Raw genomic sequence first — 27,610 nt, forward strand, 5'->3', positions numbered from 1 at the left:
AGTTTGGAAACTCGAGATCGCGGATAAATCGGGGCCGGATGGGAAATGGTCTCAGAGCTCAGAACAACCGACGTTAACCGTCGGCGACCGTGAAGTGTCACTTGTGCCAAGCTCAGAAGCACAGCGGAAACGATGCGGAATGGCTGCCTGAGGGGAGACACCTGGTGAACTGCTTCGATTTTCGACTGGCAAGTACGGTGTATAGAGGATTCGGGGATGATGATAAAATTGATCCAGGACAAGCAGCCGTTTACGGAGTACGGAGAACTGAAGGGCTAAATATCACCGAGACACAAGGCAATGAAGCAAAATGGCCACACACGACTAGCAGACTAAATTAAATAACATACATGGCTAAATGAGTTTCTTTACGCTCATCATCAATCGTAGACAATCTAACAAACACGAAGTTAGAAAAAAGCACCAACAATAGTCAGCAATATGCAACAGGCCTATATTTTCACCAAATAAGACCAGAAGAAAGAGCGTAAACCTCCCAGCGGTCCAACATGTCCGCGAGAGACGTAAGCAAACAGAAAGAGCTGTAGGCAAGTAACTGAAACCGCATACCAATGCCAAAGGTCTATATAAAGCCCACAGGGTTGCTGGGTCGAAGCGAACTCACGCTCTCTAATCAGCGCAAATATAGTAATATCAGACTAAAAAGGAAAAGGGGGACGGGGGGATATTGAAATGGAATACAAAGTATAAAATGAGAAAGTGAGATCTGGGTAAGACGTCTTTACTTCTCTTTCCATCATGACCACACATCCTCTTGATACATTCCCATGTTGCGCATGTTCTTGACGAACTCCTCTCCCTTCTCCAATGGAAGACCCCGTTGTTCAGAGATGATCTGTCCGAGGATGGTGTTCACTTCACGAGCCATGTTGGCGGCATCTCCGCAAACGTAGAAAGTCGCTTTGTTCTTGAGAAGTTCGTTCACTAACACGGCGTTTTCTCGGAGCCGGTGTTGCACGTAAACTTTCTTCTCGCTCTCTCGAGAGAAGGCAGTGAACAGCTTAAAGTTGTCGCCGAGCTTTTCGGATACGGCCTGCGGCAAGGAAGGAAAAAAACTTTTGTTAGCGACTTGGCTCGTCGAAACGAGGGCGGAATTGAGCCTTCTGGGTGGGGACTAGAGTCACGTGTTAACCTACCTCCCACTCATCTTTGTACAGGAAATCTTCGTCGCGGTTTCTGCAGCCAAAGAAAAGAACGGTTGGGCCCACTTTGTCGCCTCGTTCGGCCTGCGCAACTCGTTCCTGGATGAATCCGCGGAACGGGGCGACACCAGTTCCAGGGCCAACCATGATGATCGGCTTGGACGGATCGGAAGGCAGCTTGAAATTCGAGTGACGAACGTGGACCGGAACGTGAATGCCGTCATATTTGTTTCGAGGGCCGGTAATCTCATAGGTCAAACCGTGCGGATCCGGGTTGGTGTCGCCGTGTTGCTTTTGTTTCAAGGCAAGGAGGTAATTTGTGGTGACACCTTTCATGACATGACCGGCACCCGGCACGCGGATGGACTCAACAACAGTCGTAATGCTGATCCTATCTTTTTGGACCATCGATGACGAGGAGATCGAGTAGTAGCGTGGCTGAAGCTTGGAGATACCTTCAATTAGGAGCGAGAAAGGAACGGACGTGAAGGGCTTCGAGGTGATGCTCTGGAGGGCCTGTGCAATGTTGTAGAACTGGGTGGAAATTTGGCTGTGGAAATGGTCTTTATCTTCACCGAGGCGCTTCATCTTCGACTTGGTGTCCTCATCCGGGGCGAACTGGGCCAGAGTTGCAATAAACTGTCGGGAAACAGGTCCGCAAATCTCCATGTAGTATCTAACGGCGGCGTCGTAGGTGGTAGGCGTAGGGAAAGGGACCTTAGCCGTCACATCGATGGGTTTAATCTTGACAACAGTATGGCGCTTATCTTCCAATCCAAAAACCTGCAGGAAACGATCGACCTCCTTGCCAGCATTTGTGGGCCAGACGGCAAGATGGTCGCCAGTTTGATAATTGAGCGTACTTCCCTGGATCCCAATGTCCAGATGCAAGCAGTTACGGTCCTTGACGGTAAACAATTCGCGAGACTCCGTAATTGGGGCAATGAAAGGATTGTGCGCATTGTGGGAGCCGCCCAGGTTTCCTTCAAGATGGTTCTGATTCGGCTCGCCGACGTAAACATTTTCGGACGTTGGTGACATGGTTGGCTCCTCCGTGATGCAGAATGTGGGCTCGTAAACGGCTTCACGCTCCTCCAAGCCCATCTCTTCGGATAACGCTTTCCACATGGGTTCCTTCCAGGCGAGATAATCCTCTTCCATAGTGCCGGAGCCATCATCGCCTTCACCTGCAGTACCGATTCTCTTAGCGCCGAGTTTGGTCAGTGCAGCGTCAACCTGGCGGACCATGGCGTTGTAGTGCTCATAGGTGTTGTTTCCCAGACCGAATGTGACATATCTCAATGATGACAATGGCTTCTCTTCTGCGGAGGCTCCGCCTTCGAAAGAAACGTCTTCTCCCGTCATGAACTGGTAGAAATCCACCGCGTTGTCCGTGGGCTCGCCCTCACCATAAGTGGCCAGGACGAAGAAAGCAACCTTATCCTCGGGGAACTGATCCAGGTTCTCGAAGTCGTAGTCTTCCAGATCAGCGACCATCGTCTTCAAGCCAAACCGTTGGGCTCCTTCCTTTGCGAGCCTTGACGCATAATCTTCCGCCGTTCCCGTCTGAGATCCAAAGAATACAACGCAATTTTTCCCGGTTTCATCCATCTTCTCGATAATGTTTCTCGTCTTGCCTTCTTTGGGCATCCCGTTGGCAGAGCCATAGCTGGCTGCGGCAGCTGCCTTCGGGACGCCCCAGTACGTCCCCTTTGTGAAATACGCAACGCTGCCCACAAGGAGCACTGTCAGGACGACGAGATCAAGGGAGTCAACCTGCGCCATCTTGGGAGACTTGTCGCTCTACGGCGATGGGAGGAATGCAGGGGACAGGGGGACGCAAGGTAAATTGGCGGCAGAGGGAACCAACGGCTCAGCAAATATATAGAAACATGAAGGGTGAAGTAACACAATGAGGAGACCTCTGCGGAAGAGCGTTCGCTACAGGATGACCTGGTCTGATCGAGGATCCCAAAGAGAGGACAGAAATAATAATTCTGGCGGCTGACGGGCAATTCGAGGTTTTGCCGGACATTTTGAGTTTAGTGCGAAAGGCAGGACCGCGCGGGCTGGAGTTTTGCACTTCCGAAGTGGCCTAGTCCCAAAGCAGCTACGGCCGGACCCAACCAAACCTCAACGCGCGGAATTTGGCCTTTGGTGTGCCACTCATGTGAAAGTGTTTCCTGTACTCCGTACTGTTGGAGCTTGGCCGCCGATGTTTCGTCCCGCTGTTTCCAGGTCGTTCCACCCGAACTGGGCGCGCGGCCAGCTTCCTGCCCACCCCCACAACGCCTCCCGACCGTTCGATGGCCTCCTCTCCGGGCTCTTCTCCGCCTGCTCCCATCAGCCTACGCCTAAAGAACGGCAAAGACAACATCCCAATGCGTGGAAAAAGTGCGGGGTGAATTCCATTTCGGAGTCTCGGCTGGGGAGGCGGAGTGGGCGGCCGCTCTCGCAAAGGCGGCCTTGTGCGCGGAGTACGGAGTACGTCACAGTACGGGGTCCACCTGCCCAAAGCCACGCCTCCCACAACTCCAGTGCGTTTGGCTCGTAAAAGATTGCGATCACGATGATGCCGGTTATGATCCTTTAGACAAACGAAGGGACGATATCTTTGTGTGTGCTCGGGATCCAGCAAGCATCTCGACAGTTCCCTCCCCGATGTCAAATGGGAGAGCCTAGATGAATGTTACTACAATACGCACATAAAAGCTAAAACCTACGACGGAAGCCAGGCCGGGGGTACTCCGGAGTTGTTGGCTGTTGCTGATTTTGTAGTAAAATTCAGAAGCCAACAGCAGTTCCAACTAATATGTATGTATGTACGGAGTACTCCGTACGGAGTACATAATTATGGGATTTCAGATGCTACTTATTCGGCACCACGGGATCCTCATGAAGAAATGATGGATAAATTCAATTGCTCGGTAAATACTGAGAACTAACGGCATGTATCGGACGCCGACTTCACAAGTTCGCCTTCCAACGGCCACCGCGAAACTTGTTAAATTCATCTGGGTGCGTTGTTGGGTTTTGGCATGTCAAGATTGGAGTATTAAAACCTCGTTACGAACTTGCGAAGCTAGATCCTCTGCGTATCAGGGGAGATTACATTCTTTGTCCTCCATATTATCAGGTCTAAGTCCTTTGTTTTTTTCTTTTTCTTTTTTTTTTTTTTTTCGCGTACGTGCGGATGTGTGACCTCCGTCCAACCCTGGGGCCCTGCAAACCATACTCAAGCTTACAGTGTTAGTTTAGTATTGGTCCAGGACGCCACAGTCGTACCAAAAACGTCAACATTCCAGGATGTCTACAACATGGCAAAAGTCGATCTTGATAAAAATAGAGACATAGAGACATCCCTGCGGACGTAATCCGTACGTGAGGCAAGGCGCTCTGGAGAAGAATATAAATCAATTCCTCCGTACCGAGTATACTCATCATATAATATGTGGGAGTGAGACAGTCAACTTAGTTATATGGATCGTAAAGGGAAGCACCTGCATTCCCTCACATTCTCATCCAAAGAACTTGTTTCACATTAAGTTGGTGGCGGAGACGGGAAAACTAGATCGGCGCAGAAGCGTAAAGCACTGAGAAAAACATATTGCTGCGTACTCTGTACCTTCAGCATGGGATCTGATCCGCTGCTTTTCGTCTGGACAATCCTGGCTTCTCCCGAGTTGCTCGTTCGTCGCAATGGGCAGAAACTCTTCAGCGGGAGGCTAACGACATCACGTGGTTACACGATCAAGCCTCAGCCATTACATAAGAGACGGGGGCACCGAGCCGCGTGCTAGACCGTGTTAGGCCTAGTGGGAGCCGAGTCTGGCCAGGGGTGTTGGAAGTTGGAGCATGGAAGGAGCTGTGCCTTCATCAGCACCCAAAAAAAAGTCGCGCTCGAGGACATCGAGGCTGACAGAGGCTATGGATGCCAGCTGAGAGAAAGAAAACCCACCGCTTTCTACAGCAGCAATGATTTCAATTGTTTCCAGCTATCGAATCCTCGATGATGAAGAGGAAGGCTAGAGCGTAGTTGTCCCGCATCGTCTGTTAGAAGATGCTACACAATTGTGAGTTCAAGACTCCGACCCATGCGGGGCCCGGTCTCAAGTCTCATCGTGCAGCAAAACGTCTATTGAAGCATCATGATTCTGTCTCTGCCAGGGGAAACCCTTGTGAATCCGAGCAGTTACTAATCTGCTTTACCTCATCCAGCTAGCCCTCACTCGATGCGTGGCCATGGCCAACAACTGCCGCTTATCCCCGACGAAACCGCTATGACCTCGCAACCTCTTACTCAAGCTTCTCCGGATCGAATACATTCTAGGAATCCCCCACAGTCCGGATGCCACAGTCGTGACGTCTCTACGGTTCGAGGCAGGCCCGTCGATTCCACTGGACTTGGCGTCCCTTCACTACAGCCACAGCCCCAGATTAGATCTCAGTCAACATCGAAAAGCCCAGAACCTGGTGCCGCTCGTTCGGGGTCCGCCGCTGATGGGGATATAGTGGAAAAACGGCCGCAGAATTCGTATGGTCATCACCGTCAGGCGTCAGTCGTGCATGGGAGCATACAGCATACCCGAAATCCGAGCCTTGCACCTCCATCCACTACGATGTCGTCGGGCAATTATGGCGTTACGACAACCGCAGAATCGAAATTAAATGGTAAGCGAGAAAACAGTCCCCTGTCTACCGTACAAGATGCAGGCAACGTCGATTTGGGCAGTGAGCAGGGTTTGCATCGAAAGGGCACCCAGTCGGGAAAGTCAAGGCGGGAACATGCCCGTCATCTGTCTCACTCAAAAAGCGGTGCTCATGAGGCGAGAACGGTTGAAGAATATGCTCTTCACCACCTCTTCAACTCGGTTTGTGACCTCGTACGTCGATTTAAGGGTGATAGGCATTTACTGATCTTGCGTTCAGTTTGTTGGACTGGCAGACGAGAAGATTAATCACTGTATTATGAGTATGACCGAACTGGATACGCCGGTCGAACGTATTTGTGGCCCCGGTGCAGATCCTGCATTCGATCAGCTCATTTCTGCACTCGGTCACATAGCAAGGCAAAAGCCGAAGCCACTGATAGATACAATTATGGTTTGGAGGAAATCCAAGGGCGAGGCGGCGGCGCTTGCGAAACAAACGATAGTTCAAGTCAGTTTTCGGCTCACTCCCTAATTAATTATAGAGCTAATATCGCGATCGTAGCCGAAATCGTTGCCCGCGCCGGCCCCTATGCACCGTCGTAACACTGAGCCCACACAGCCAGGGTCCGAGTTTGCTGATAATGCCTCTATACCTACCGCTTCAACCATCCCAGCGACTCCGCGCCAGGAAGATATCGTGCTTGCCGAACGGCGAGCCACTGTATCTGTTTACCTCGTCTGCCGGGTTCTAATTGAAATATTCAACCAAAGCACAATAGACGCTATCACCCGTGAGATGGCCGATCGCCTTGAAGATATAGTGTTTGGACAATTGAAGACTGTCGACCCCGATCAGATTGCAGCATCTCCACTTCGAATAGCAAACTGGCGTATCTATAGCCAGCTTCTTGGAATCATGAGCGAAAACAATTTTGCTAGCGTGACAATTCGATTTCTCACCGAACTTAACCAATACCAAAAGGAAGAAGGGCGCATGTTGTCAATGAAAGACTCAGAGGCTCGAGCTGAACTCCTCATATACGGAATGAGACACTTGCGACTTCAAACATATCCAGAGGAGGCCTGGGACAGAACTTGTGATTTCCTCTTCTCGCTCGCAAAACTTATTGTCGATGCCCATGGTCAACGGCTAAAACAGGCATATTGTCAGATGCTGGAAATATTCCTTTTGCCAATCGCAGCTAACCCCAGTTGCAGTTTATCTTCGCCGAAATGGAAAGAATTTCTAGACCTCATTGGACCACGGATGGCGCAGATACTGGTAAAGCCGCGCCACTGGAACACTGCTTTTCCGCTCCATACCTTGCTCTTATGTGCATCCCCAAGAGAAATGTTTCTGTCTCAATGGATGTCTGTCATCCACAGCCTCCCTCCAAAGTTGAAAGATCGACCAAGTCGGACGACTGCGCTTCAGGCAATCTGCCGCCTTCTGTGGACCTACCTATATCGCCACTCAGACCCTCTCAGCAATCCTCTTCGTAAAATCGAAGATATAATTCGGATTGCGATACCGACTGGTAAAAGGACGTACATAACCTCTGACCCTGCTGTGGTTGATCCTATCACGCAGCTTGTTCGCGTAATCGGATTCAGACACCCTGATTTATGTTTTAAAATGATAATATTCCCCTTGGTTAATTCCGATTTATTCATGTCTGGGAAAGAACTGAGGATCGAACAGATGGAGCCGGAGAAAATGGTCATCGGGATCCGTGCTTTTCTGGCCATCATCGTCGATCTAGATAATGAAGCTCAGCACCCGCCGCCATTCCCGCAGAATTTTGGTGGGCCCGAGACATCTCATTCACCGTTTCCCGAGCGGAGCGTTTGCCAACCGTCCCTCGACTACGTGCGCTACACGTGCCGCCCCGTTAATTCCTCAAAGTTGAATGATAGCACGCGGAAATGTTACTTTAGGTTCTGCGAGGTGCTTGGGAAATTAACGATCCTATGTGACAATACCTTTGGTGGGCAAGCAGCACTCGATGAAAAGTTTGGAGGAGTTACACCCAAAACGCCCATTGCGGATCACTTTAGCTTTGGAAGACGGGAGGATCATGCGACTGCCGTGGATCAAAAACAAGCATTTTATGATCTTCTTCATGTCGCTGTTCAGGCACTTCCACGTTGTCTTTCCGACCACATTCCTTTCAATTCCCTTATCAACCTGTTGTGTACCGGAACAGCGCATGTTCAGTCTAACATTGCAGCATCTTCCGCAGAATCCCTCAAGTCTATCGCCCGCCAGTCTCATGCACAGCATGTTGCCATTGGATTTGCCCGTTTTATTTTCAACTTTGATGCCCGGTATTCGACTATGTCTGATGAAGGAATGCTGGGCCCTGGGCATATTGAATCGACTTTGAAGTTGTACGTGGAGCTAATCCGAATTTGGATCGAAGAAATCAGACAAAAAACCAAAGAAGTATCGGCTGAGCACCCCGATAAAAGTGCTTCGGGGAGCAGAGGACTGCAACTCGACCTTTCGAGCGTGTTAGCCCACGTAGAGGAGATTGAATCCCACGGGCTCTTCTTTTTATGTTCGCAGTCAAGGCGGGTTCGAGCCTTTGCAATCACTGTGCTTCGGCTTGTCACTGAGTTTGATAATGCACTCGGCAAGAAAAATACTAGAATTATCAAATTTCTTGAAGAGGACTCGGAAAAGATCTTAGATTTGAAAGATGATCTTCTGACTGTGGCTGAAAGGAGTAGATTACAAAAGGGGAAGCAAAGCAAAGGTTCACAAAACACGTTGATTGAGCTTTGCAGCAGCGAAGTGTCGTATGACTCGACACTTTGGTTAAAAGTCTTTCCGAATCTGGTTCGATTCAGCTTTGCTACATGTCCGTTTGCGGTCACCTTGGGCCGTGAAATCGTCTGCGCAAGGCTGGTTCAAATGCACAAGTATATCACAGCGATTGCAGAGGGATCGCAAACTCTGCAGTACGGATCGCTGGATTACATTGCTACCCGTCAAGTTGCAAGAAGCCCTAGTATATCTCCGGAAGTCACGATCGAACAGTGGAAGCTATATCTTATCATGGCATGTACTACACTCAACAGCGCTGGTGCTCAGTCACAGAGCCAGCTTGCCAATGCTCAACATGCCCGAAAGACATCTAAAGGAGGGCAACAATCCCACGATAAAATAAGTTCAGCAAGATCGTTGTTTGCATTTGTGATTCCACTACTCTCTGCTAGTCATGATTCGATCCGCAGTGCAATCGTTGTCGCTCTTGGATCCATCAACATCAATCTCTATAGAACGCTCCTAGAGTCGCTACAATACGCCGTGACGACCTGTAACGAGGAAGCTCGAGTGCGTATCGGAAGCCATCACCGCTCACCTAGCAGCCCTAGGAGAAATAGGCAGACAGATCGTCTTCGAACAGAAGTGACGAACGTATACAAGGCTACTTCGCACTTCTTAAAGGAACCCCAGGTGTACAATGACGATTGGATCCTAAACAATATTGTTACCTATACGAGGGATTTGCGGATATTCCTCAGCGATGTGGAGGTCCAAAGTGATTTGGGCTTCCAGAGCCTCCGCTTTCACTACTGTGGTCTAATGGAACAGTTATTCGAGGGTATCAAACGGTCAAAGGACCCACTTCGCTGGATGCCGTTCGAATCCAGGAAATCTGCATTTGCACTCATGGAGGATTGGTGTGGATATTCCCCAAATCAACCTGAGATCAACGTAAGAGAAGAAAACGTGCGTAAATTAGCGCTAGCAAGGCAAATGGATCACGGTGAAGTCCGAAGCACCGCCGCTATGGAGATAGAAAAGAGAAACCTGAGAACTGCTGCATTGAGCGCAATGGCCTCACTCTGCGTACGTTGCACTCGTTTCTATTTTCCAATTGCTAAACTAACACTTCTAATTAGGGCGGTCCAATTCGGATCATGACCGAAAGCAAAGCCTTTCTTCAATTTGATGTCAGGAGAATGCTTGCCTGGATCGACATTATATTGAAGACTGTGAGCGATAAGCTTCACGCCATCGGTCGGCGAGCGCTTAAGAACCTAGTGGTCCATAACAAAGAGCTCCCTTACCTGTTAGAACAGTGCATAGAAATGTGCTATCTATCAGAACGGCCAAAGGCTCTGGAAAGCTACTTTGAAGTGTTTTCAGAGGTCCTGATTGAGCACATCGACTACCCCGTGGCGTTTTGGAGGGTTCTGGGTGCTGTCCTTTTTACCCTCGGAAATGCTAAGCGAGAAATTCGAATGAAATCCGCTCGTTTGTTGAGGACGATTGAAGAGCGGCAACAGAAGAACTCGAGATTACAAGATTTCGATATCAGTATTTCTGACAAAACCACTGCGGTTTACAAATTGGCTCAGTTCGAAACATCAAAACGCCTGGCCCAGCAACACTCCGACCTAGCGTTTGTTATCTTCTCGGAGTTCTCGTTGCACTTTAGGAATATCCGACCTGACACTCAGCGGAATATGGTTGCTGCTATTTTGCCCTGGATTCAAGTGATAGAGCTTCAACTGGACCCGAATGGCGGTCCAACGGGGAAGTCTTACATGCTTCTGGCTAATCTTTTTGAGATTACCATCCAGTCAGGCAATACTCTACCAAATGAGGTTCAGGCCCTATGGCAAGCCCTTGCAACAGGGCCCCATGGTGGCAATGTCCAGCTTGTGCTCGATTTTGTCATTAACCTTTGCCTCGAGCGCAAAGAGCAGAATTTTGTGGATTATGCAAAGCAAATCGTGGTCTTTTTGGCGTCTACTCCCGCAGGATCCAAAGTGATCGACTTTTTCCTGATGCAGATTACCCCGAAGAATATGGTGCATGAGCGCAAAGAACCCCTGGCAGCACCTCCCGAAGTGACCCATCTACCATATGTTGCAGATCTGGGCACGATATTACCCGTTGGCAACAAGCAGGTTCGTCCGCTATAAATTCGGATCTTGAATTATTACTGATTTTTTTCTAGGCTGGATTATCACTAGGGCAGGTATCCATGATATTCCTTGTTGACCTCATGGTTGCTCCCGTTACACTTGGGTTTGAAAATGTTATCAAACTTGTTCATGTGGCACTCATCTTCTGGGATCACTATACCTTAACAGTTCAAGAACAGGCTCGTGAGATGCTGGTACACTTGATTCACGAGCTTGTGGCGTCAAAACTCGACAACGATTCCCACGATAAAAAGAGACAAGACATTGAAGATTTAGTTGAGAATATCCGCCAAGGCGATTCCACTGTGATCTGGGATTATGATGATAACAACGGAAAGGAGGAAGATCAGGACGGCAGCCGTGTTCCGTCGGCCATGTTGCATGTTACTCATAGTGTCGCGGACATGTTTTCCGTCGTTTACGATAATGTGAGCGATATATGTTCCCGGGAAGCGCTGAACTGGGCTACTTCATGTCCTGTGAGACATCTTGCGTGCAGGTCTTTCCAAGTGTTCAGGTGTATCTCTACATCTTTGGATTCAAAGATGCTGGCCGATATGCTAGCCCGACTGTCGAATACGATTGCAGAGGAAGAGACCGATTATCAAACCTTTTCAATGGAGATTTTGACTACGTTGAAAATTATCATTGGCTCTTTGGCACCTCAAGATCTCATGAGGTATCCTCAACTGTTTTGGACTACTTGTGCCTGCTTGAACACTATCCACGAACGCGAATTCGTTGAGAGCATGGCGATGCTTGAAACATACATAGATAAGATTAACTTATCGGATGAGATGATTCTTACGAAATTGAAAGAGAGCAAGCCACCGAAGTGGGAAGGAGATTTCGAAGGCCTTCAAGCTCTGATCTACAAGGGGCTTAAGTCATCTGACTCCCTAGAGAAGACTCTCCGTCTTCTGCACAGATTAACGACGCTGCCAAATAGCGACCTTATGGGTGATGGCAATCGGCTTCTCTTTGCGGTCTGGGCCAACCTACCTGGCTTCCTTCACCAATACGACCACCTAAACAATTCTGGCGAGGTGCAAGGGCGCGCAAAGTTGCTTGCGACTGTTGCAAAGAATCAAGGATGCGCTCAACTTGCAGACTGCCTTTTTGGATTGGTGAAGTGCAAGTATCAGACCAGTCAGAAGTTCCTTAATGATATGGTTAGTTCGATCTCGGCATATTATTTCCCTAACCAGGATGTGCAGAGTCTGGTGTTTATGATGGGCCTCTTGACGAATAACACTCGATGGTTTCGTATACATACCATGAGAATTCTCAGCACACTCATTTCCAGGATCGATATGCGTCGTTCTGATATTGCGTGCCATGGTCCCGACCTGATCTCCCCTCTTTTGCGGCTCCTTCATACAGATTTGTGCCCCCAGGCGCTTGAGGTCCTGGACCATATCATGACTGTTTCTGGCAACCCTATGGAACGGCACCACCTGCGAATGAGCATGGCATCGTCATCTTCGTCCAGGGCAATCAGGAAGGAATTTGAGCGCATTCAGAGCTTGTATGGAATCCCCGAGCCGACTGGCTGGTCCATCGCTGTTCCGGCTGCGCAGTCAGCCCTCACGAGGAATAACGTGCATGCTGTATTTTACACTTGTGCAGAGGCCGAGGAGGTCGAGGGCCAGCCTGCTGCAACCCCGGAGATGGAGTTCCAGATTGAAGACTATGGCGATTCATATTTCCCAACTATTCGTGCAGACACCATGAAGTCATTTGACATGCAAAATGAGAACATGGGGGATCTGTTGCAGAAGTTAGACAGTCTGGATGACTTCTTCGAAGAAAGTGAATTAGGCTCCATAACTTCGATTGGTGGTTCAACGCTGCGGAGTTTCGCTGCGGGCGACTTCCAGGATGCCAGCGCCCACCTGTACGATCAGCAAACAGCTCCACTGTTGCGGAAATCTTTGGCTAGAACTGCGTCCTCTTCATCGTTCCAGAATGGCCTTGCTGAGTCCAGACCGTCAACCGCCCAACGCATGGAACCAGCGCAGCTGCACTCTTCCCCTCTTGCAATTTCCACAAGCGCGCCGACCATTGTGCCTCCACGGTCTTCTCTGCATATGCGATCAGTGACGTCTCCAAATAACTATTTTCCGTCGATAAATACATCCTCTTCGAGCCTTCCGCCCATGCCGCAAGGCAGCGATGCCAAGTCGCCGTATACGCCCGACGATTATTTTGAAGACGCGCTCTCCGACTCAGACGACCGCCTGAGCATGAATCATCCGTCGTCGGCCAGTCCGCGGGTTGGACCGGAAGGTCCGTTCTCGCTTGAAGCTGTAATTCGGAGCAGCGTGCGGCGACTCACCGGCGGTAACGCAGTGGGCCGGGATAGAGAGCGGCAGAGAGAACTGTTGAGGGCTCAACATCGCGCACTGGCTAACTCACCGCGAGTCCCAAAGGTTCCTCCAGAATACCTTGTTGGGAGCGGCAGTATGCCAACATCGCCTGGCCGGCAAGGCCAGTAGATTTCTCATTCGTTTTTCTTTCCTTTTTTCTTTTCCTCTTTCTTATTTTTGTTTGCAAAATTTTATGCTACTTATTGCTTAATCTTCCCATGTTAATGTCGCATGACCTGATACCATTTCTAATATACCCCCCCTGCAAGTGTTTTGTTTGATGGGATACACGTATATCAGCATTTGCATCTTGCTTCTAATTATGAGTTTTTAAATACATATAGCTTACGTTTCCGGATTTTTTCATTTGTTTTCATAATGTAATCGAATATCTCCTATATATATATATATATATACACACGAGTCGCTTCGCTCATGAAGTTTATATATGACGTACATCCGTCCATGTCATGCATTCTACTGGCTCTTTTGGGCGTTTCAACATGTTTAGCATGACTGTCGTCTAAGTCTTGGGAAGTTCAAACATGTGTTTTTGTTTTGGATACCTAAAAAGCCAATATCTGAATAGAAATCAAATAGCAATATGTAGAGTGCACTATTATCTCGGAATCAAGAGGGACCATTGGGGGGGAGTCGTCGTTCCCTTCGACCGCTTCCATTGCTCCGAGTCAGGAGAGGGACACGAAAAGGCGCGCCCGAATGGAATGGCTGGAGGGCTGTCGCGATTATCACCACGTGACCACTGCCGGGCTGGCTGCTTCTGGCTGGCGGGCGGGCGGTTATCTCACCCAGCGCTTCATCTTTCCCCTTTGGTTCTGATGGTCCAAACCCCGCCGGCGGCATTTGGGGTGGCTTGCAGTTCCACGGAACCTCATCTGCAAAAAAAAGAAAAAGTAAAAGAGCAAGAAAGAAAACTTACCCCACAGATTGGCAACCCGGAACCCGGGGCGACATGGGACCAGCTCTACGGAGTACTCCATCACAGTTTGGGGTGGCTCCACGGAGATGGATGGATTATCTTGCACGGCACCAGCCCAAAACGGATCCAAACTTAACCTGATATCTCTTGGCTGACCTTGAATTGATTGCAGCCAGACTGTCCCCTGGTGGTGACTCTCTCTCTCTCTCTCTCTCTCTCTCTTTTCCTCGCGCGACAGCCTGCGCAAAAACCTGCTGGCGGCATTTCGCAGAGTTGCTGTTTGACAGCCAGACAAACAGCATGCGTCCCACCGCCTTGGGCCTGGACCATCGCCGCCTTTCCGCTCCGGGAAAGCCCATGCGAAGGTCCCCGTCGCCCCGGCCAATCGGCTCCGAGAAGCCTCCAGCGGCACACGCTGACATAAGCACATCGGCCACTTTTTGCCCTTTCCGGAAGCCCTAGCGGATCTCCAGCCGAACGTATCGAGCGGCAGCGGATTCATGGGGAAGAACTGAGCGCGCTATCTCGGCTTCGTGTTAAGCTGCGATGCGAGCTCTCCCTCAGGCTCCATCCGCGATGCGGGGTGCTGGCCTCTCCCTTGAGCTGCGTTTCCTGGAGTCTTCAAATACCCCCCATCTTCCCCGTGTCTGCTTCTGCTTTCTTTCCTCACTCTTCTCAAGCATCACGTTGGGAAAGGTCCTACATATATCTTTGTAGTCACTTTTTGCTTCGCTGCTTTTTGCTTTTTGCTCTCTCTTTCTCTCTCTCTCCCCCGAGGACTCTTTGTGCCTTCATCCTTTTTCTACAACCATCATGTCTCTTCATCCTTTCGACCCATTGACCCCCGGCGAAATTCGCGTGGTGGTGAAGATCCTTGAGGCTTCATTCCCTGGTGTCCCTCTCCGACACAAGGTCATCGAGGTCCAAGAGCCCATCAAGAAGGATGTCGTGCCTTATCTTGAAGCAGAGAGATTGGGCCAGCCCCTCCCTGCAAAGCCAGCCCGGATCCTCACCGCTCTGTTCCATCGCATGGATACCAAGGTGTTCATGAAGGCTTTGATCAATGCCGAGAAGAAGAGCTTGCTTCAATGCAGGGAGCTTCCAAAGGGCGTGCAGGTATTGATCTAACCCACGTACATAATTCGTGCGTGCGCAGCTTGGCTAACATTTATCATAGGGCCCTACCGACGTCGACGAGATGATCGAAATGGAAAAGGTCTGCAACGATCATCCCGCAGTCAAGGCTGAGATTGCAAAGATGAACCTGCCACCAAATGTCGTTGTTTGCAACGACCCATGGATCTACGGAACGGACAGCGAGACCGAAGACCGCCGTCTTTTCCAGCACTACATGTACATGTGCGACGTCGACCATCCCCAGACCAACCATTACTCCCTCCCCTGCGCCTTCTCTCCAGTCTTCGATGGCATGACCAAGGAGCTTGTCCGTATGGATTACCTTCCTACCGGCACCGACCACAGCTTCACTTCAACCAAGCCCTGGAAGCCAGTGAAAACCGTGCAGTACGCACACGATCTCTTGGATGAGCCCCTTCGAACCGACCTCAAGCCCTATATCGTCCAGCAGCCAGAGGGCCCATCCTTCAAGGTGGATGGAAACCATGTGTACTGGCAGAAATGGAGATTCCGGGTTGGCTTCAACTACCGTGATGGTCTGGTGATTTACAACGTCAGCTACGACCGTCGCAACGTGTTTTACCGATTGTCTCTTTGCGAGATGACGGTTCCATATGGAGGTAAGCAATCCACCACCGTTCCCTGACGTATCGAGCAGTTTTATTTTCCTTTTTTTTTTTTTTTTCCCCGCAGTAACTGACTAGAACAGACCCACGCGCTCCCTACCACCGCAAGCAAGCTTTCGATGTTGGTGATGTCGGTTTCGGAAACACTGCCAATCAACTCTCCCTTGGCTGCGACTGCCTCGGTCACATCAAGTATTTCGATGGCTTCAGAACCGATTCCAAGGGTAACCCAGTTCTCTTGAAGAACGTCATCTGCTTGCATGAGCAAGACGCCGGCCTCCAGCACAAGCACACTAACTACAGGACCAACGCCGCCACCGTTGTCCGCAACCGCCAGCTGGTTGTGCAGATGATCTGTACAGTTTCCAACTACGAATACATTTTCGCCTGGATCTTCGACCAGGCCGGTGGCATTGAACTCGAGGTCCGCGCTACCGGTATCCTCTCCACTATGCCAATCGACAATGAAGACGGTACCAAGGTGCCATGGGGCACCAACGTCGGACCCGGTGTCATGGCTGCGTACCACCAGCACGTCTTCAGCATGCGTGTAGATCCGGCCATTGACGGACACAACAACACCGTTGTCTACTCAGACAGTGTTGCTCTGCCCGATGAGCCAAACATGAACCCTTACGGCGTTGGATACGCCCAGGAAACCACCGTCCTCAAGAATTCGTGCTCTGCAGACCTGAGCGTCGAAAACGCCCGTGTCTTCAAGATCAGAAACGACAACGTGATCAACCCCACGTCTGGAAACCCTGTGGCCTACAAGCTAGGCGTGATGCCCAGCCAGCTCATGATCATGGCTGAGCGCAGCTTCAATCGTCGCCGTGCGGCATTCGCCACCAAACCGATCTGGGTGACGAAGTACCAGGATGGAGAACTCTACTCCGCCGGTGAATTCACCAACCAGAGCAAGAAGTCATCCGGTGTGGAATTATGGTCTGCACGGAACGACAACACTGAGAACACTGACGTTGTCCTCTGGCACTGTAAGCATCCTCCCCGTCTTCCGTTTCCACAACGCCCCCCCTTCCCCCTTGTTTTTCTAGCCGACTCATACTGACTTCTCTCCAGCTTTCGCACTCACGCATAACCCCCGTCCTGAAGACTTCCCCGTCATGCCTGTCGAGAAGATCAGCGTCACGCTCAAGCCTGATGGTTTCTTCGAGAAGAATCCTGCGCTCGATGTGCCACCATCGGACCAGTCGTTCAACAAGTCATCGCTACACCAGGATGAACCTGCCTGCAGTGGATGCCCTGCGAACTCGAAATTGTAGATTTCGCCGGATGAGGAACGATACATAGTTTATGACTGGTTTTTTGGTCTAATGATTTTCGTGCTGTACAGATGATTGTGGATACATATACTCCCTGGTTTTTTTCTTTTTTAAATGAATTGTAGATATGCTGTTCTTGTTAGATATCAAAATTTTTGAAATTATTCTAAGACGTTATCTTTACTCTTCTCTCTGTCTTGATTAGTTGGTTAACTCTCCCTTTGCTTGTAGCTTATACACTAGCAACCTAATTGCAATGAAGTCCGTTGAGGTATACTACAGTGGTGCCCTGATTTCTTTTTGTTTCAGGGGAGATGTGAAGACGTGGAGGATTAGAGTGCGTTCTGGCAACATGGTTGGTCCATGAACTCAGCAAATGCACCATGCGGAACGGCCGCTTAAATCAGTGGAAAGAGATCACCACAAAGTATGCTTGGATTAGAGAATGAAGAGAATGACAGTGTTTATTCAAGTCCGGCCGGCGTGTGGGAAGATTTAGGGGGGTGAAGAAGGACTGGGATGAAATAACTACCAGGTGAACAAGAGGTCCGGGTGGCCGATAACGTGATTCTCATCATTCATTTGGAATATTGGTTAGCTGACCCTATATGTGCATGGTCTTCCCAAGAGTATACCGTAAGTTTTAATTCAGCCCGTGGCCAGAGGTATCCATTCTCCATGGTGAGATCACCAAGCTTGAATTTTTCTCAGCCAGCCGACAAATCACCTATCGTACTCAAAACAATTATTACAAATTATATACGGTGCTCGATACCACTGCTCCTATTATCATATATAAGCCCTTTCAATTGATCTTGCTCCACTGGCCGGTCTCCGTATTATTCGCAAGATCGGTTCGCTCAGTCTTCCCGCCTTTGAGCCAGCCATTTTCCACAACACCTCCACCAGGCACGCCGGTATCTCCGCGGTGAAGGCGGTTCGCTCCCTCCTTGACTGTGAAGTTCGCCAAAGAGACCTCATTAAAATCGCGCTCCCGGATCTTAGGGGTTCCAAAGAACTTAGCTTCCACCTCTTTTGGAGTGATATGCAACTCGAAATATCCGCGGTAATACATCTCGGACCATTGAAGGACAGAGTTCTTCTCTACCAGCTTCTTTGATCTCTTGTTCGCGGCAGGAATCTTGACTTTTGCTCCAGCTGGTGATGGGGATGTGATCGCGGTTCCACCAAATTCAACACCAATGGCTCCTAATCCAGATTTTTCATCGTAGTCTGCATGGTCTAACCACACGATGTCACTGACCCAGTTCGCGTGAGAATCCCCTGCGATCAAGATAGTGTTGTTGATCTTATTTTCAACGAGAGTCTCAAATGTGCGGTTCCGGTTTGCTTGATATCCATCCCAAGCATCCAGGTTGAAACCAGAGTCGTCGATGTGCGAGAACACTGATATGACTATTAGCAGTGTAGCCCGTAGGGAGAACAGGGACAATCTTACCTATTTGACTGCCGACAAGGCGCCATTTAGCACCACGCTCGGAAGATTTGATCAGATTGCGGTAAAACCAGTTTTCTTGCCGCGAGCCCATCAAAGTGCGACTGGCGTCGTCCTTCAATTTCTTGACATACAAGGTATTGAAGTATAGATCAGTAATTGAACGATCATATTGTCTGGTGTCGAGCATCATGAGATCAACAAGTGATCCGATTTCGAAATTTCTCCAAATGCGAAGATTGTCATCCATATCGACCTGTCTGTAAAAAATATCTGAGCCGAATGCTCTGGAGAAAAGATGAAAAGGCATATTTTACCTGATTGGCATCCATTCAAAGTACGCGCGAACTGCGTTCATCTTTCTTTGATCCACAGAAACACCACCAGATGCCAAGAATGAGAGCTCGATATTCCTCAGCCAAGAGGAGCCATCACGGTAAGTGTTGTCCCCCACCTCTGCCGAGTGCCTGCGGTTAGAACGACAGTAATCAAGCGGGGAAGGCTTTACATACCGTGATCGTCCCATGTTGGGATCCAGGGGAAATTCTGATGATTGGCAAGGAGGTCAATATCAGTTCGGTGAGTTGCAAGGCGTTTACGATAATCGTAGAGAGTGTACAAGGTGCGGTCTGGCAAAGGTACACGCCCGATACCTTTACCTGATCCACTAGACCTAACGGTTAACATTCCCTTCTTCATTTGTGGACACCTTAACTCACTATAATCCATCAGGGAATTCATAGTAATAATCACTGCATTCAAAGTCGAAGTAGTCAGAAGTAAGCTTTGTCATTATGAGAATTGGAGCAGTTTTTACCCAAGGTGGATGACATAGTCAACAGAATCCTTTCGTACGGGATTCCCGTAGGCATTGAAGAAGCCAGAAGCTAAGTAATTTCCTTAGTAAATCGTGCAGACAAGATATGCAAAGAGAAAACGGGGGTCCATACGATAGTTGCTGCAAGAGTACACAGCTAAATTCACCTGGTCAACGGCTTGAGATGCCTCTGGAAGCGTTTTGGTACGACCGATGGGACTTTTCGTGTCGGAATCACACACAGAGAATTGGTAGTAGTATGTGGTGAACGGCTTCAGGTGTTTTGCTTCCACCTATTTTATCGAGGTTAATCAATGCATATATCGTTGCACAACGAAACTTACCTTGACCGTATAGTCAACATCGGAGCCAGTAAAAACCACACCTTCATCCACCACGCACTTCAGTTCCTTATCCTTAGCGATCTTAAACTCAACACACACTGGTGCCTTTGATATCGGTTTGTACTCATCACCAGATTTGTGGATGGGAACAGGATTATATAGTGGGCTTGAGCCAGTGACGGGGCTGTTATCATTCACATCATCCGATGTGGGAGAGCATCGCGTCCAAAGGATAACAGAATTTGCGTATGGATCGCCAGATGCAACTCCATGGGTGAAGTTCAGTTTGGCGGGGTCAAAGGCAGCCGCAGGATCAGATCTCTTAATAACTTTGTTCAGAGAGATTCCTAGGTCAGGGTGGTTGAGCGAAGGGCTACGGTAGTTTAGGTTCCCGGAGTAGGTGGCGGAAGCCGTGGAGGCGGAGAGGGCCAGCAGAGAAAGCGCGCGGTACCGCATGATTGTCAATCCTGCCGGCGCAATGACCCAACGATGCTGGCGTATTCTCCGCAATAACGTGCGGCCATTAAGAACCTTTATATATTTTCCCACGGGATACCTTGAGCTGGCGCTTTTGAGTTAAGATTTTTCGCGCATCGCGTGAACTGTCACTAGCCGTTCTTTTCCATGGATGTCTTGATATCCATCTGGGTAGGATTTTGATCATCATGATTCCAGTGCACCGCGCTTCCCCTGACCTAACGACCCCATGTGCGGGCCCAACGCGCAGAATACGAACCAAATGGAATGCGGAGATAGTGGCATGTGTAGGCAATCCTCCGTGCCAACCTTGGTCTACTACGGAGTATTATTTTTTATTTTTCTTGCAACTCCAGACCCACTCGGCAGACTTCCACATCTCCAGTCGTCGAAAGTCGGAGATCAGGGTTTCTCGGGCGGAAATTGTCACCCACGGTTTTGGCCAGGCGTTTTCCTTTGTTCTACGGAGTACTCCCTACTCCGTATTCTATCGAACGATTCCGGAGCCCATGACGGCAGGGGAAGCCATCACTGGGGTGCTTCGCAGTGATGATATCATGCCCAAAATGTTTCAGTGGGGGGATTGTAGGGGGTGGGAAATTGCATCGAAGAGCAGCGTCCACACGTGTAGTGCTGATTGCAAACAAAGAGCGTGCCGACTGGCAACCTGGCCCGAGTTTCCATGTGATTGTGGTGCCCCCAAGGCTGGTCTGAGGGGAAGGGTCCCGGCTTAGTTCAGGAGAAAGTGGAGCTGCACCAAGGGAAGCATCAAAGTTGTTTCCCATCGCTCAACTGGGGCACTGGATTTAACAATGGCACATCTCACTATCAGCATTCTCAGGGGCCGGCCGGCTGCCACTGACATGAGTCCGGGGTGAAGTGAAGAGGAGATTCTGAGATCATGTCGTCGTGGATTGCGCAGATGCGTCGCTGGAAGATATGCGGAACAACAATGTTCCGGCTAGAATCGCAACGGATGGCATCTTGGCGCAAATTGCGAACGAGTTTAGCGGTTTCTCTCGGGAAGTTCGGCCTGCAGCAATACACACAAGCAGCAGGGCCGGAGGAGCGGCGGACGGCGGACGGGAGCATATGTACTCCGTACTCTTCTGTTTCTCTTTGCACTTCTCTTGTATGTAGCACTAGAAACGAGACGTTTTACTCTGTACCTGAAGATCTTCGGATAGAAGATTTCTGTTACGACAGCCCACGCGTCGTACCAGACAGAATTATGGCCAGAGTTTCTGCGCGACGAAGCTTGGCTTGTTCGTGTATTTGGAACGCTAGAAGGAGAGTTGAGGGACTCCAGTTGGTTCTTGATCAACGCTATTCTAGCTAGTTAATTGGCCTGGGGGATTGCTGTTGAAAGCTACTCCACGCACACTGCGTACAGAGACAAACTTTTCTCAGCGCAAGTTCACTGTGTGTTCCTTTTCACGAGATATAAGGCAGTTTCCCCCGTAATCTGCTCATGTTTTGGTCTATCCGTGGTTGACATAGGAATTGGTGATCAAGTTGGCGTTGTCACGGCCTGGTGTCCCCCATCATGCTATGCCACTCCGGTTTCTTTCCACCAATAAGAGATATTCTGTTTTCGTGAGCGCTTTGGGCTGTCGTGGCTTTGAGTACCCCAATCACGCGCAGAGCCTTCGAAAATAGGGCTGATTGTCGAGGCAGCAGTTGTTATATATAAGGCCAGGGCAAATCCCGCTCGCTGCTGACTCTCTTTTGGAGGCCGCAGAATAGCACCCTGTTTCCTTGATGGTTGAAACGACATTTCGTGGAAACTATGGCTGGGCAGACGACATTCGTATTATTGGAAATAATTATGCTTCCAACGATGTGCCCATACCTGACACATTCCTCACCGTTGCGCCTCTGGACGCCAAACCAATAGCCGTGCATCCCATTGATTTCTCTGCGTCCCCATTGCCTCAATATAAGAACTTTTACGCTGTGATACTTGACAATGTCCTTAGTCCTTCCGAATGCACCCAAATGATTTCTCTAGCAGAGCAAAGTGTCGCAGAGCCTGACCCTGTTACTGGTTCCCCCTGGAAGCCTGCACTGGTGAGCGCTGGCTGTTATTGCTGGAGAGCAACATAGGGGCGTTCTGGGGAAGTTAGCAGTGGATCGCGGACAGAAATGGCGGTTCGTGAAGCTGAATGAACGAATGCGGTTTTTAAGATATATCAAGGCCAGTTTTTCAAACGTAAGAAAGGAGCCGGGTCCGTTCATTGACTGTAGAGCTGACAGGGTTGGGGTGTCAGCGCATTGCGACGGTCCAACAATAAAGGGAAACCAACGCACATTTTACACTCTCCATCTCTATCTCAGTGATTCCACGCAGCCAAATGATGAGCATGGCCAGCTTGTTGAAGGCGCCACTACGTTCTGTTCCTCAGACGAAAAGAAACGATTCGATGTTAACCCCAAAGCTGGCAGCGTCCTGATCTTCCAACATCGCTCTTTATATCACTCCGGGGATCTTGTCTTACAGGGCGTCAAGTACACAATGAGGACTGATATTTACTACGAACCAGATGATCCGATGGAAGAATGAGATTGCCAAAGTATCGACTTTGATTTCGATCTACGTCGGTGACATGGGCGGCAGATCAATCGTCTTCAGTCCACAAATTTATAGAGTCTGTCCAAATGCTCGCCTACACGGCAATAGAGGACCTCTTCCTCGCTTGGCTGCGAAGCTCAGCGCTACGCCTTGATGGCGTTTTAGCTGTGGAGAGGGTTACGGTAAAGCTTGACTCCGTAATCTCAAAGGATATGAAACTACGTACACCTTGAAGCCTAAATAGACAAATCTTGAGCTCACATCTTCCCTTTCCATATATTTCCGAAATGAGTTTTCCTCTCTAAAAACGTCTCTCGACATCTCGCGCCACTCAAATCGATCAATACCCCTCGCTGCGTCTTTGGCTATCATGATATTTCTCGGCTTGAGGGCCGCAATGCACAATCCAGAGAGAATGTAAAAAAGTAGAGTTGTTAACGTCGACTCTGACCCGCAGCAGGAGTGACAGCTGCCTTGTCAAGAGTATAGCTATAGATTTATTCGAGCAATACATCCCCAAACAGGATCTCCTTCAGTATCTGGCATTTGTTGCCATTTAAGAGGCATGAGTATGGAGTAGCTTCTGCTCTAAACAATGCCCCTGGTCTTGAGAGATTTGAGAGCCAGCCATAACAATGAGGCATAGAATCTTTAGAGCGTAAATAGACTCGTCTACTCCGCAGGTGTCCCCTTTTAAGTTGCAGCTGCGGCTAGCGGCTACCACCAGATTCAGAAACTCAAGTCTAGACGAGCGGCGGGCTCCAACAGGGCAGAGCAGAGACGCCTTCTTTAGCCAATGTGACCAGCATGCCCTTGTCTTTGCGCCGCGGGTGGCTGTTGATAACGTTCGTACGGCTTCAGGAAGATCGGTCGATGAGTGGGACCGTTGCTCCTTGCTACTTGGCAGCATTCCTTTCCTCGTGACCGGAGGGGAGCAGGACTGGAGCCAAGAAAGAAGCTAAAAGAAAAAAGATCTGAATGGCTGAAGCCTTGGAAGGATTTTATGCCTGTTCCATCGAGGTTGAATTCTGCAAACATGACAAAACGCCTTTCCAGCCATTGCTCCAGAAATTGATGCGAGACTTCACATCAAGATGCTAGTCACCAACTTGTCGATCTAACAAACTGAGCATGGTTTCGGAATGCGCATCCCATGGCTCACTTCCTCCATTACCAAGTCTTGGTGGATGAGGTTTCTTGTTCTTTTCTATATTTGTTTTCCCAGCAATGATAGATTCCGAAAACTGTGTTGGATGAGAGAGCGCCTGCTCCATGGCTGTTGCAAAACAAATGCTGTTCTCTTCACGCACTGTCTTATGCAGCTTGAAGCCTGTCAATGTTCTGTTCCAGTGTGTTATTTCAATACATTGACCACCACCTGCTTTCAATGATAAGACCCCATTCTTTGAGGGGGCCTCCGAATATAGCCGATTGCTCCTTGTCTGGTCATCCGACCATTCATCCATCTCCGTTTCCTATTCAGCTGCCTCGCTGTGTCAATGTATACTTGTGGTTACGAGCTCTTCAGTAGCTTTGACATATACTCATTGATTCAGATGCCCAGTTTGGGATGTGTTCTGAATTTCAGTCTTCCAAATTATTTCACACTCTCTTGTGGGTTTGAAGTTATATGTTCATATATTCGATTTTTCGACAAGCTTGAAAAGATGCCGTCTCTACTACGATACTTGTCCGCACTCGATCCGGATTTAAATCATAGTATGCGATAGGCATTGTTAAACACATTCAATTCCGGATGAGCAGAAATAGCCAAAAATACAGTAATGGACTGATTTCATACATAAAAATTGCATGGCAATGTTTGCCGGCAACCTTAACACAGACTGCAACACTACAGACTTTGATTACCCCCCCCTCGCTTCGACGAAGCACTTGTTGTTTTGTCAATAAGGCCACGGTCAATGCGATTTGCTTAAGCGGACACGTGTTTATGTTGACCGCACCTTGGAGCTGGTATCGACTATGCTTGGTGAAAATGGCACAGCAACGACGTGCGCCCTGGGTAGGCATGCGGAGGCGCCAGGCGGGACGATTTCCCTGACTGGGCTGGTATCTATCCCTACGCGAGCTTCCCCGCTGAGAACCGCGTCCTAGGTGGCACCAAAGTTTAATGAATGGGATCTCGACCTTCAGCATGAATGACCACGCAGACGGGTTGCGCATTACACAAAGTTTTTCAACACAAGATACCTGCGTATCAGAAGAACAGTTTCAGAGGTAAGGGACCGCCGTAAGCCCAAATTCGAGGTCGAAGAACGTAAGACCCTGGGACGGCAACTAGGCAATCTGGGCGGTGTGCGCAAGCATCCCAAACATATTCGAGCTCTTCGAAGGTCGTCATTTATACACTCCCCCAACAGCGATCTCCAGGATAGCTGGCGCCGCCATCTCGGAGGTCAAGGCCACGACACGCCAATATAATATCCACAGTATCCTTTAGGTCTATTATGTCTATTGATTCTCCATCCCTAGGCTGGTCAACACTGAGTTTCGCATAGTCCGTGCCTTCTGCCTACACGGATGATGGAGTTCTGGGCAACGACCAAGCACCTATTCAGATCGCAGCTATTCCTTGGCTCCGAATCATCCAGGGGTAAACTTTGGGCTGTTTTTTATCCATGTGCTTGCCGCATTTAATATTGATCTACGTGCGACATACCCTCTGGAGACTTACAAAAGTCCTTCTGCCTCCCTTTCTTTTCACATCTACCTGCAGGCCTACCTAGATGATGATAAGTTGTGCAGGATAGGCCAGCATGTGGTTCTGGAGCCCCACATTTTGGCAAATTCTAGAAATCAAGGATTCGCAGGCTGACATCGCCGGATTTGCAGAATCGCGAATCTGTGGAACACAGAGTGGAGTTAACAGAATAGACATCTTATGCTGACGTAGCGAGGCCCCAGCAGAGGGCCCGAATAAGTTCCCGAGAAATGACAGCTTATCAAGCCTCCAATCGGGGTCGCTAGATGAGAAGGGGAAAAAAAAGGGTGTTCCTCTTCATCGAAAAAGGAAAGCCGGATGTGAAAATCATCTGTTCCGCAAATCTGGTTGACATCCTCGGCCTCTGAATCCTTACGGATGTGGCTGACATAACGGCGCTGGTATCAAGGTCACATTGGTTTTGCTGGCGTTATCTTCACGGTGTATGCTGTTGGCACCTCAGCGCACTGTCGCGCGATATAAGATTAGGTTTTGGGGGGAGATATATGTATTATGCACTTGCTCATCGGACCCTATTTTGCTTTCCATCGTATCTAGGTGAATTAGCATCACGCAGAGATATTCCGGTACCAGAGCGGAATTTCCAAAAAATTTCACAATATGGCCTTAGTAACCAAGTCTCAAGCGTAACTATCCAAAAATCTACTGTAGACTAACCGTATCCTTCCAAAGTTATGGTAGATCAACCATGCATCTACTATATCATGTAATATATGTTTAAATCCTTATATATTGATATTTGCTGATATTAAATCTACTAGTTTATCTGTCTTTTAATAGATAGCTAAGTAAGCCTCTCCAACAAAGTTTGAAATCTTTCACTTACCAACAACCTATGGAGTAATGAGGGAAGAATATTTGCACATACGAGTTCACCTAGATTCCTAGGCTCTACATGTTCAATTTGCTTGGGGTTGAGTTTCCCATGGTTTCTTTGTGTTTCTTTGTATATGTCTACTGCATACGGAGGATGTTTCTTTGTATATAGACTCTTGTAATGCATGCTTCTGTGGGATCCCAATGCTGACCCTAACAGATGTTCGAATAGATATCCTCAAGAGTAGTCATCCTAGAATATTCTAAAAGTTGAGAAACAACATCCAAGTTAATAAATGTGTGTCTCAAAGACATGGTACCTTAGAATCTACCATTTATTACCAATATCCTTTGGGAAACGATAACTATACCTGATATAAGCATTGTCAGAACCATAGATCTCTTGGATCCCGCCTCCTTGTATTATCCCGTATACCTTTCCATAGTTTAATTGCTCACCGTGAATTGAGTTTTACGACAGCATAACTAACCTCCCGAGCCACAAGAAGGGCAGCACCGCATTAAGGTGTCGACAGGTGGCATGGTAGTTACGCATTACCATTCTGCAGTGTTACCAACAACAGTGCGATAAAATTTTTGTCCAGCAAATGTCAATGCAGTATGAGAAATATTTGCTGGACTTGTTGCACAATGCTAGGTATAAGAGCTGTCAGCTCAGATTCTCCAGGTTTTCTCGTATACACAGACTCCAATGGTCAGTTATGGCTATACATGCCACGCGCTTTGCAGATACAACCCGGAAATATGCACTATATTCATCAAATTAATAAATAATGCACTAAGCATGCATTAAACCATCTGTGGGATAATTAGATGTATGAATAGATTGTCGTCATTAGGTTTCAGAATCCATCTTACTGCACTGAATTGGAAACAAGCCTGAATGTGGCGCCTGGGCTCGCGCGAACAAGCGAGTTATTGCCGCCATTCATATCTGCAGTTTTACCAATTTTAGGCACCACAGGGGCCGTTTAATAACAATGTGAGAATCACGTCCTACTAATGTTTGTGTGACATGAGATGAGCTGGGGCATCTTTTCCCTTTGTGGATGAGGTTGTTACTACAGATGCATGTGGGCTACCAGAAAGCACAATGAAAATCGCGCAATGAAGGCCCGTGGGAAGTTGAGGCGTAATAATCTGACCCGGTTCTGGTCGATGCTGTATCCATTGGCCATACGCCATGCAATTTAGTTGACTTGGTTCAGAAAGTTGGTTAGGATAAATTGGAGATAGGTTGTGGAAAATAT

The 27,610-nt window shown here is 48.8% G+C and overlaps 8 protein-coding genes across 8 annotated transcripts; 4 read left to right on the top strand and 4 right to left on the bottom strand.

The window, feature by feature from the left end:
• Nucleotides 1-283: 283 nt before the first annotated feature.
• CIMG_00220 (NADPH-cytochrome P450 reductase) lies at nt 284-3,128 on the bottom strand. Its single transcript, XM_001246448.2, has 2 exons — nt 1,158-3,128; nt 284-1,054 (listed from the first exon to the last, which is right to left on the bottom strand). Exons 1-2 carry the CDS (start codon nt 2,946-2,948, stop codon nt 758-760), a joined length of 2,088 nt encoding a protein of 695 aa, XP_001246449.1. The 5' UTR covers nt 2,949-3,128; the 3' UTR covers nt 284-757.
• Nucleotides 3,129-3,378: 250 nt separating this feature from the next.
• On the top strand, nt 3,379-4,537 carry CIMG_00219 (uncharacterized protein; the record flags this gene model as incomplete). Its single annotated transcript, XM_001246447.2, has 5 exons — nt 3,379-3,700; nt 3,942-3,977; nt 4,029-4,090; nt 4,138-4,181; nt 4,411-4,537. The coding sequence occupies 5 exons, from the start codon at nt 3,379-3,381 to the stop codon at nt 4,535-4,537; spliced, it is 591 nt and encodes a 196-aa protein (XP_001246448.2).
• Nucleotides 4,538-5,102: 565 nt separating this feature from the next.
• CIMG_00218 (cell morphogenesis protein) lies at nt 5,103-13,257 on the top strand (the record flags this gene model as incomplete). Its single annotated transcript, XM_001246446.2, has 6 exons — nt 5,103-5,236; nt 5,382-6,034; nt 6,093-6,323; nt 6,378-9,674; nt 9,728-10,741; nt 10,792-13,257. The coding sequence occupies exons 2-6, from the start codon at nt 5,396-5,398 to the stop codon at nt 13,255-13,257; spliced, it is 7,647 nt and encodes a 2,548-aa protein (XP_001246447.2). The 5' UTR covers nt 5,103-5,236; nt 5,382-5,395.
• Nucleotides 13,258-13,635: 378 nt separating this feature from the next.
• On the bottom strand, nt 13,636-14,570 carry CIMG_00217 (uncharacterized protein; the record flags this gene model as incomplete). Its single annotated transcript, XM_001246445.2, has 3 exons — nt 13,636-13,694; nt 13,938-14,024; nt 14,069-14,570. 3 exons carry the CDS (start codon nt 14,568-14,570, stop codon nt 13,636-13,638), a joined length of 648 nt encoding a protein of 215 aa, XP_001246446.2.
• A 179-nt stretch (nt 14,571-14,749) lies between these two features.
• Nucleotides 14,750-17,257, top strand: CIMG_00216 (copper amine oxidase). The gene is made up of 4 exons (XM_001246444.2): nt 14,750-15,184; nt 15,246-15,825; nt 15,915-16,826; nt 16,912-17,257. The coding sequence occupies exons 1-4, from the start codon at nt 14,882-14,884 to the stop codon at nt 17,112-17,114; spliced, it is 1,998 nt and encodes a 665-aa protein (XP_001246445.1). The 5' UTR covers nt 14,750-14,881; the 3' UTR covers nt 17,115-17,257.
• Nucleotides 17,258-17,661: 404 nt separating this feature from the next.
• CIMG_00215 (alkaline phosphatase) lies at nt 17,662-20,444 on the bottom strand. The gene is made up of 8 exons (XM_001246443.2): nt 19,732-20,444; nt 19,521-19,680; nt 19,388-19,457; nt 19,290-19,322; nt 19,083-19,237; nt 18,888-19,026; nt 18,574-18,830; nt 17,662-18,521 (listed from the first exon to the last, which is right to left on the bottom strand). The coding sequence occupies exons 1-8, from the start codon at nt 20,185-20,187 to the stop codon at nt 17,920-17,922; spliced, it is 1,872 nt and encodes a 623-aa protein (XP_001246444.2). The 5' UTR covers nt 20,188-20,444; the 3' UTR covers nt 17,662-17,919.
• Nucleotides 20,445-21,969: 1,525 nt separating this feature from the next.
• On the top strand, nt 21,970-22,943 carry CIMG_00213 (uncharacterized protein; the record flags this gene model as incomplete). The annotated part of the gene is made up of 3 exons (XM_001246441.2): nt 21,970-22,278; nt 22,396-22,420; nt 22,479-22,943. 3 exons carry the CDS (start codon nt 21,970-21,972, stop codon nt 22,769-22,771), a joined length of 627 nt encoding a protein of 208 aa, XP_001246442.2. The 3' UTR covers nt 22,772-22,943.
• Nucleotides 22,944-23,877: 934 nt separating this feature from the next.
• On the bottom strand, nt 23,878-24,514 carry CIMG_00212 (uncharacterized protein; the record flags this gene model as incomplete). The annotated part of the gene is made up of 2 exons (XM_001246440.1): nt 23,878-24,255; nt 24,479-24,514. The coding sequence occupies 2 exons, from the start codon at nt 24,512-24,514 to the stop codon at nt 23,878-23,880; spliced, it is 414 nt and encodes a 137-aa protein (XP_001246441.1).
• Nucleotides 24,515-27,610: the final 3,096 nt, after the last annotated feature.

Source organism: Coccidioides immitis, assembly GCF_000149335.2.
Source record: "Coccidioides immitis RS genomic scaffold supercont3.1, whole genome shotgun sequence".
Taxonomy (NCBI): domain Eukaryota; kingdom Fungi; phylum Ascomycota; class Eurotiomycetes; order Onygenales; family Onygenaceae; genus Coccidioides; species Coccidioides immitis.

Excerpts from the sequence above, each read along its gene's own strand:
- CIMG_00220 (XM_001246448.2), bottom strand. The coding sequence starts at position 2,948 with ATGGCGCAGGTTGACTCCCTTGATCTCGTCGTCCTGACAGTGCTCCTT. Across the intron at positions 1,055-1,157 it reads TGTACAAAGATGAGTGGGAG|GCCGTATCCGAAAAGCTCGG; the intron begins GTAGGTTAACAC and ends TCCTTGCCGCAG.
- CIMG_00215 (XM_001246443.2), bottom strand. The coding sequence starts at position 20,187 with ATGCGGTACCGCGCGCTTTCTCTGCTGGCCCTCTCCGCCTCCACGGCT. Across the intron at positions 19,323-19,387 it reads GACTATGTCATCCACCTTGG|TGATTATTACTATGAATTCC; the intron begins GTAAAAACTGCT and ends CTTTGAATGCAG. Across the intron at positions 19,027-19,082 it reads CCCAACATGGGACGATCACG|AGGTGGGGGACAACACTTAC; the intron begins GTATGTAAAGCC and ends GGCACTCGGCAG.
- CIMG_00216 (XM_001246444.2), top strand. The coding sequence starts at position 14,882 with ATGTCTCTTCATCCTTTCGACCCATTGACCCCCGGCGAAATTCGCGTG. Across the intron at positions 15,185-15,245 it reads AGCTTCCAAAGGGCGTGCAG|GGCCCTACCGACGTCGACGA; the intron begins GTATTGATCTAA and ends CATTTATCATAG. Across the intron at positions 15,826-15,914 it reads GATGACGGTTCCATATGGAG|ACCCACGCGCTCCCTACCAC; the intron begins GTAAGCAATCCA and ends TGACTAGAACAG.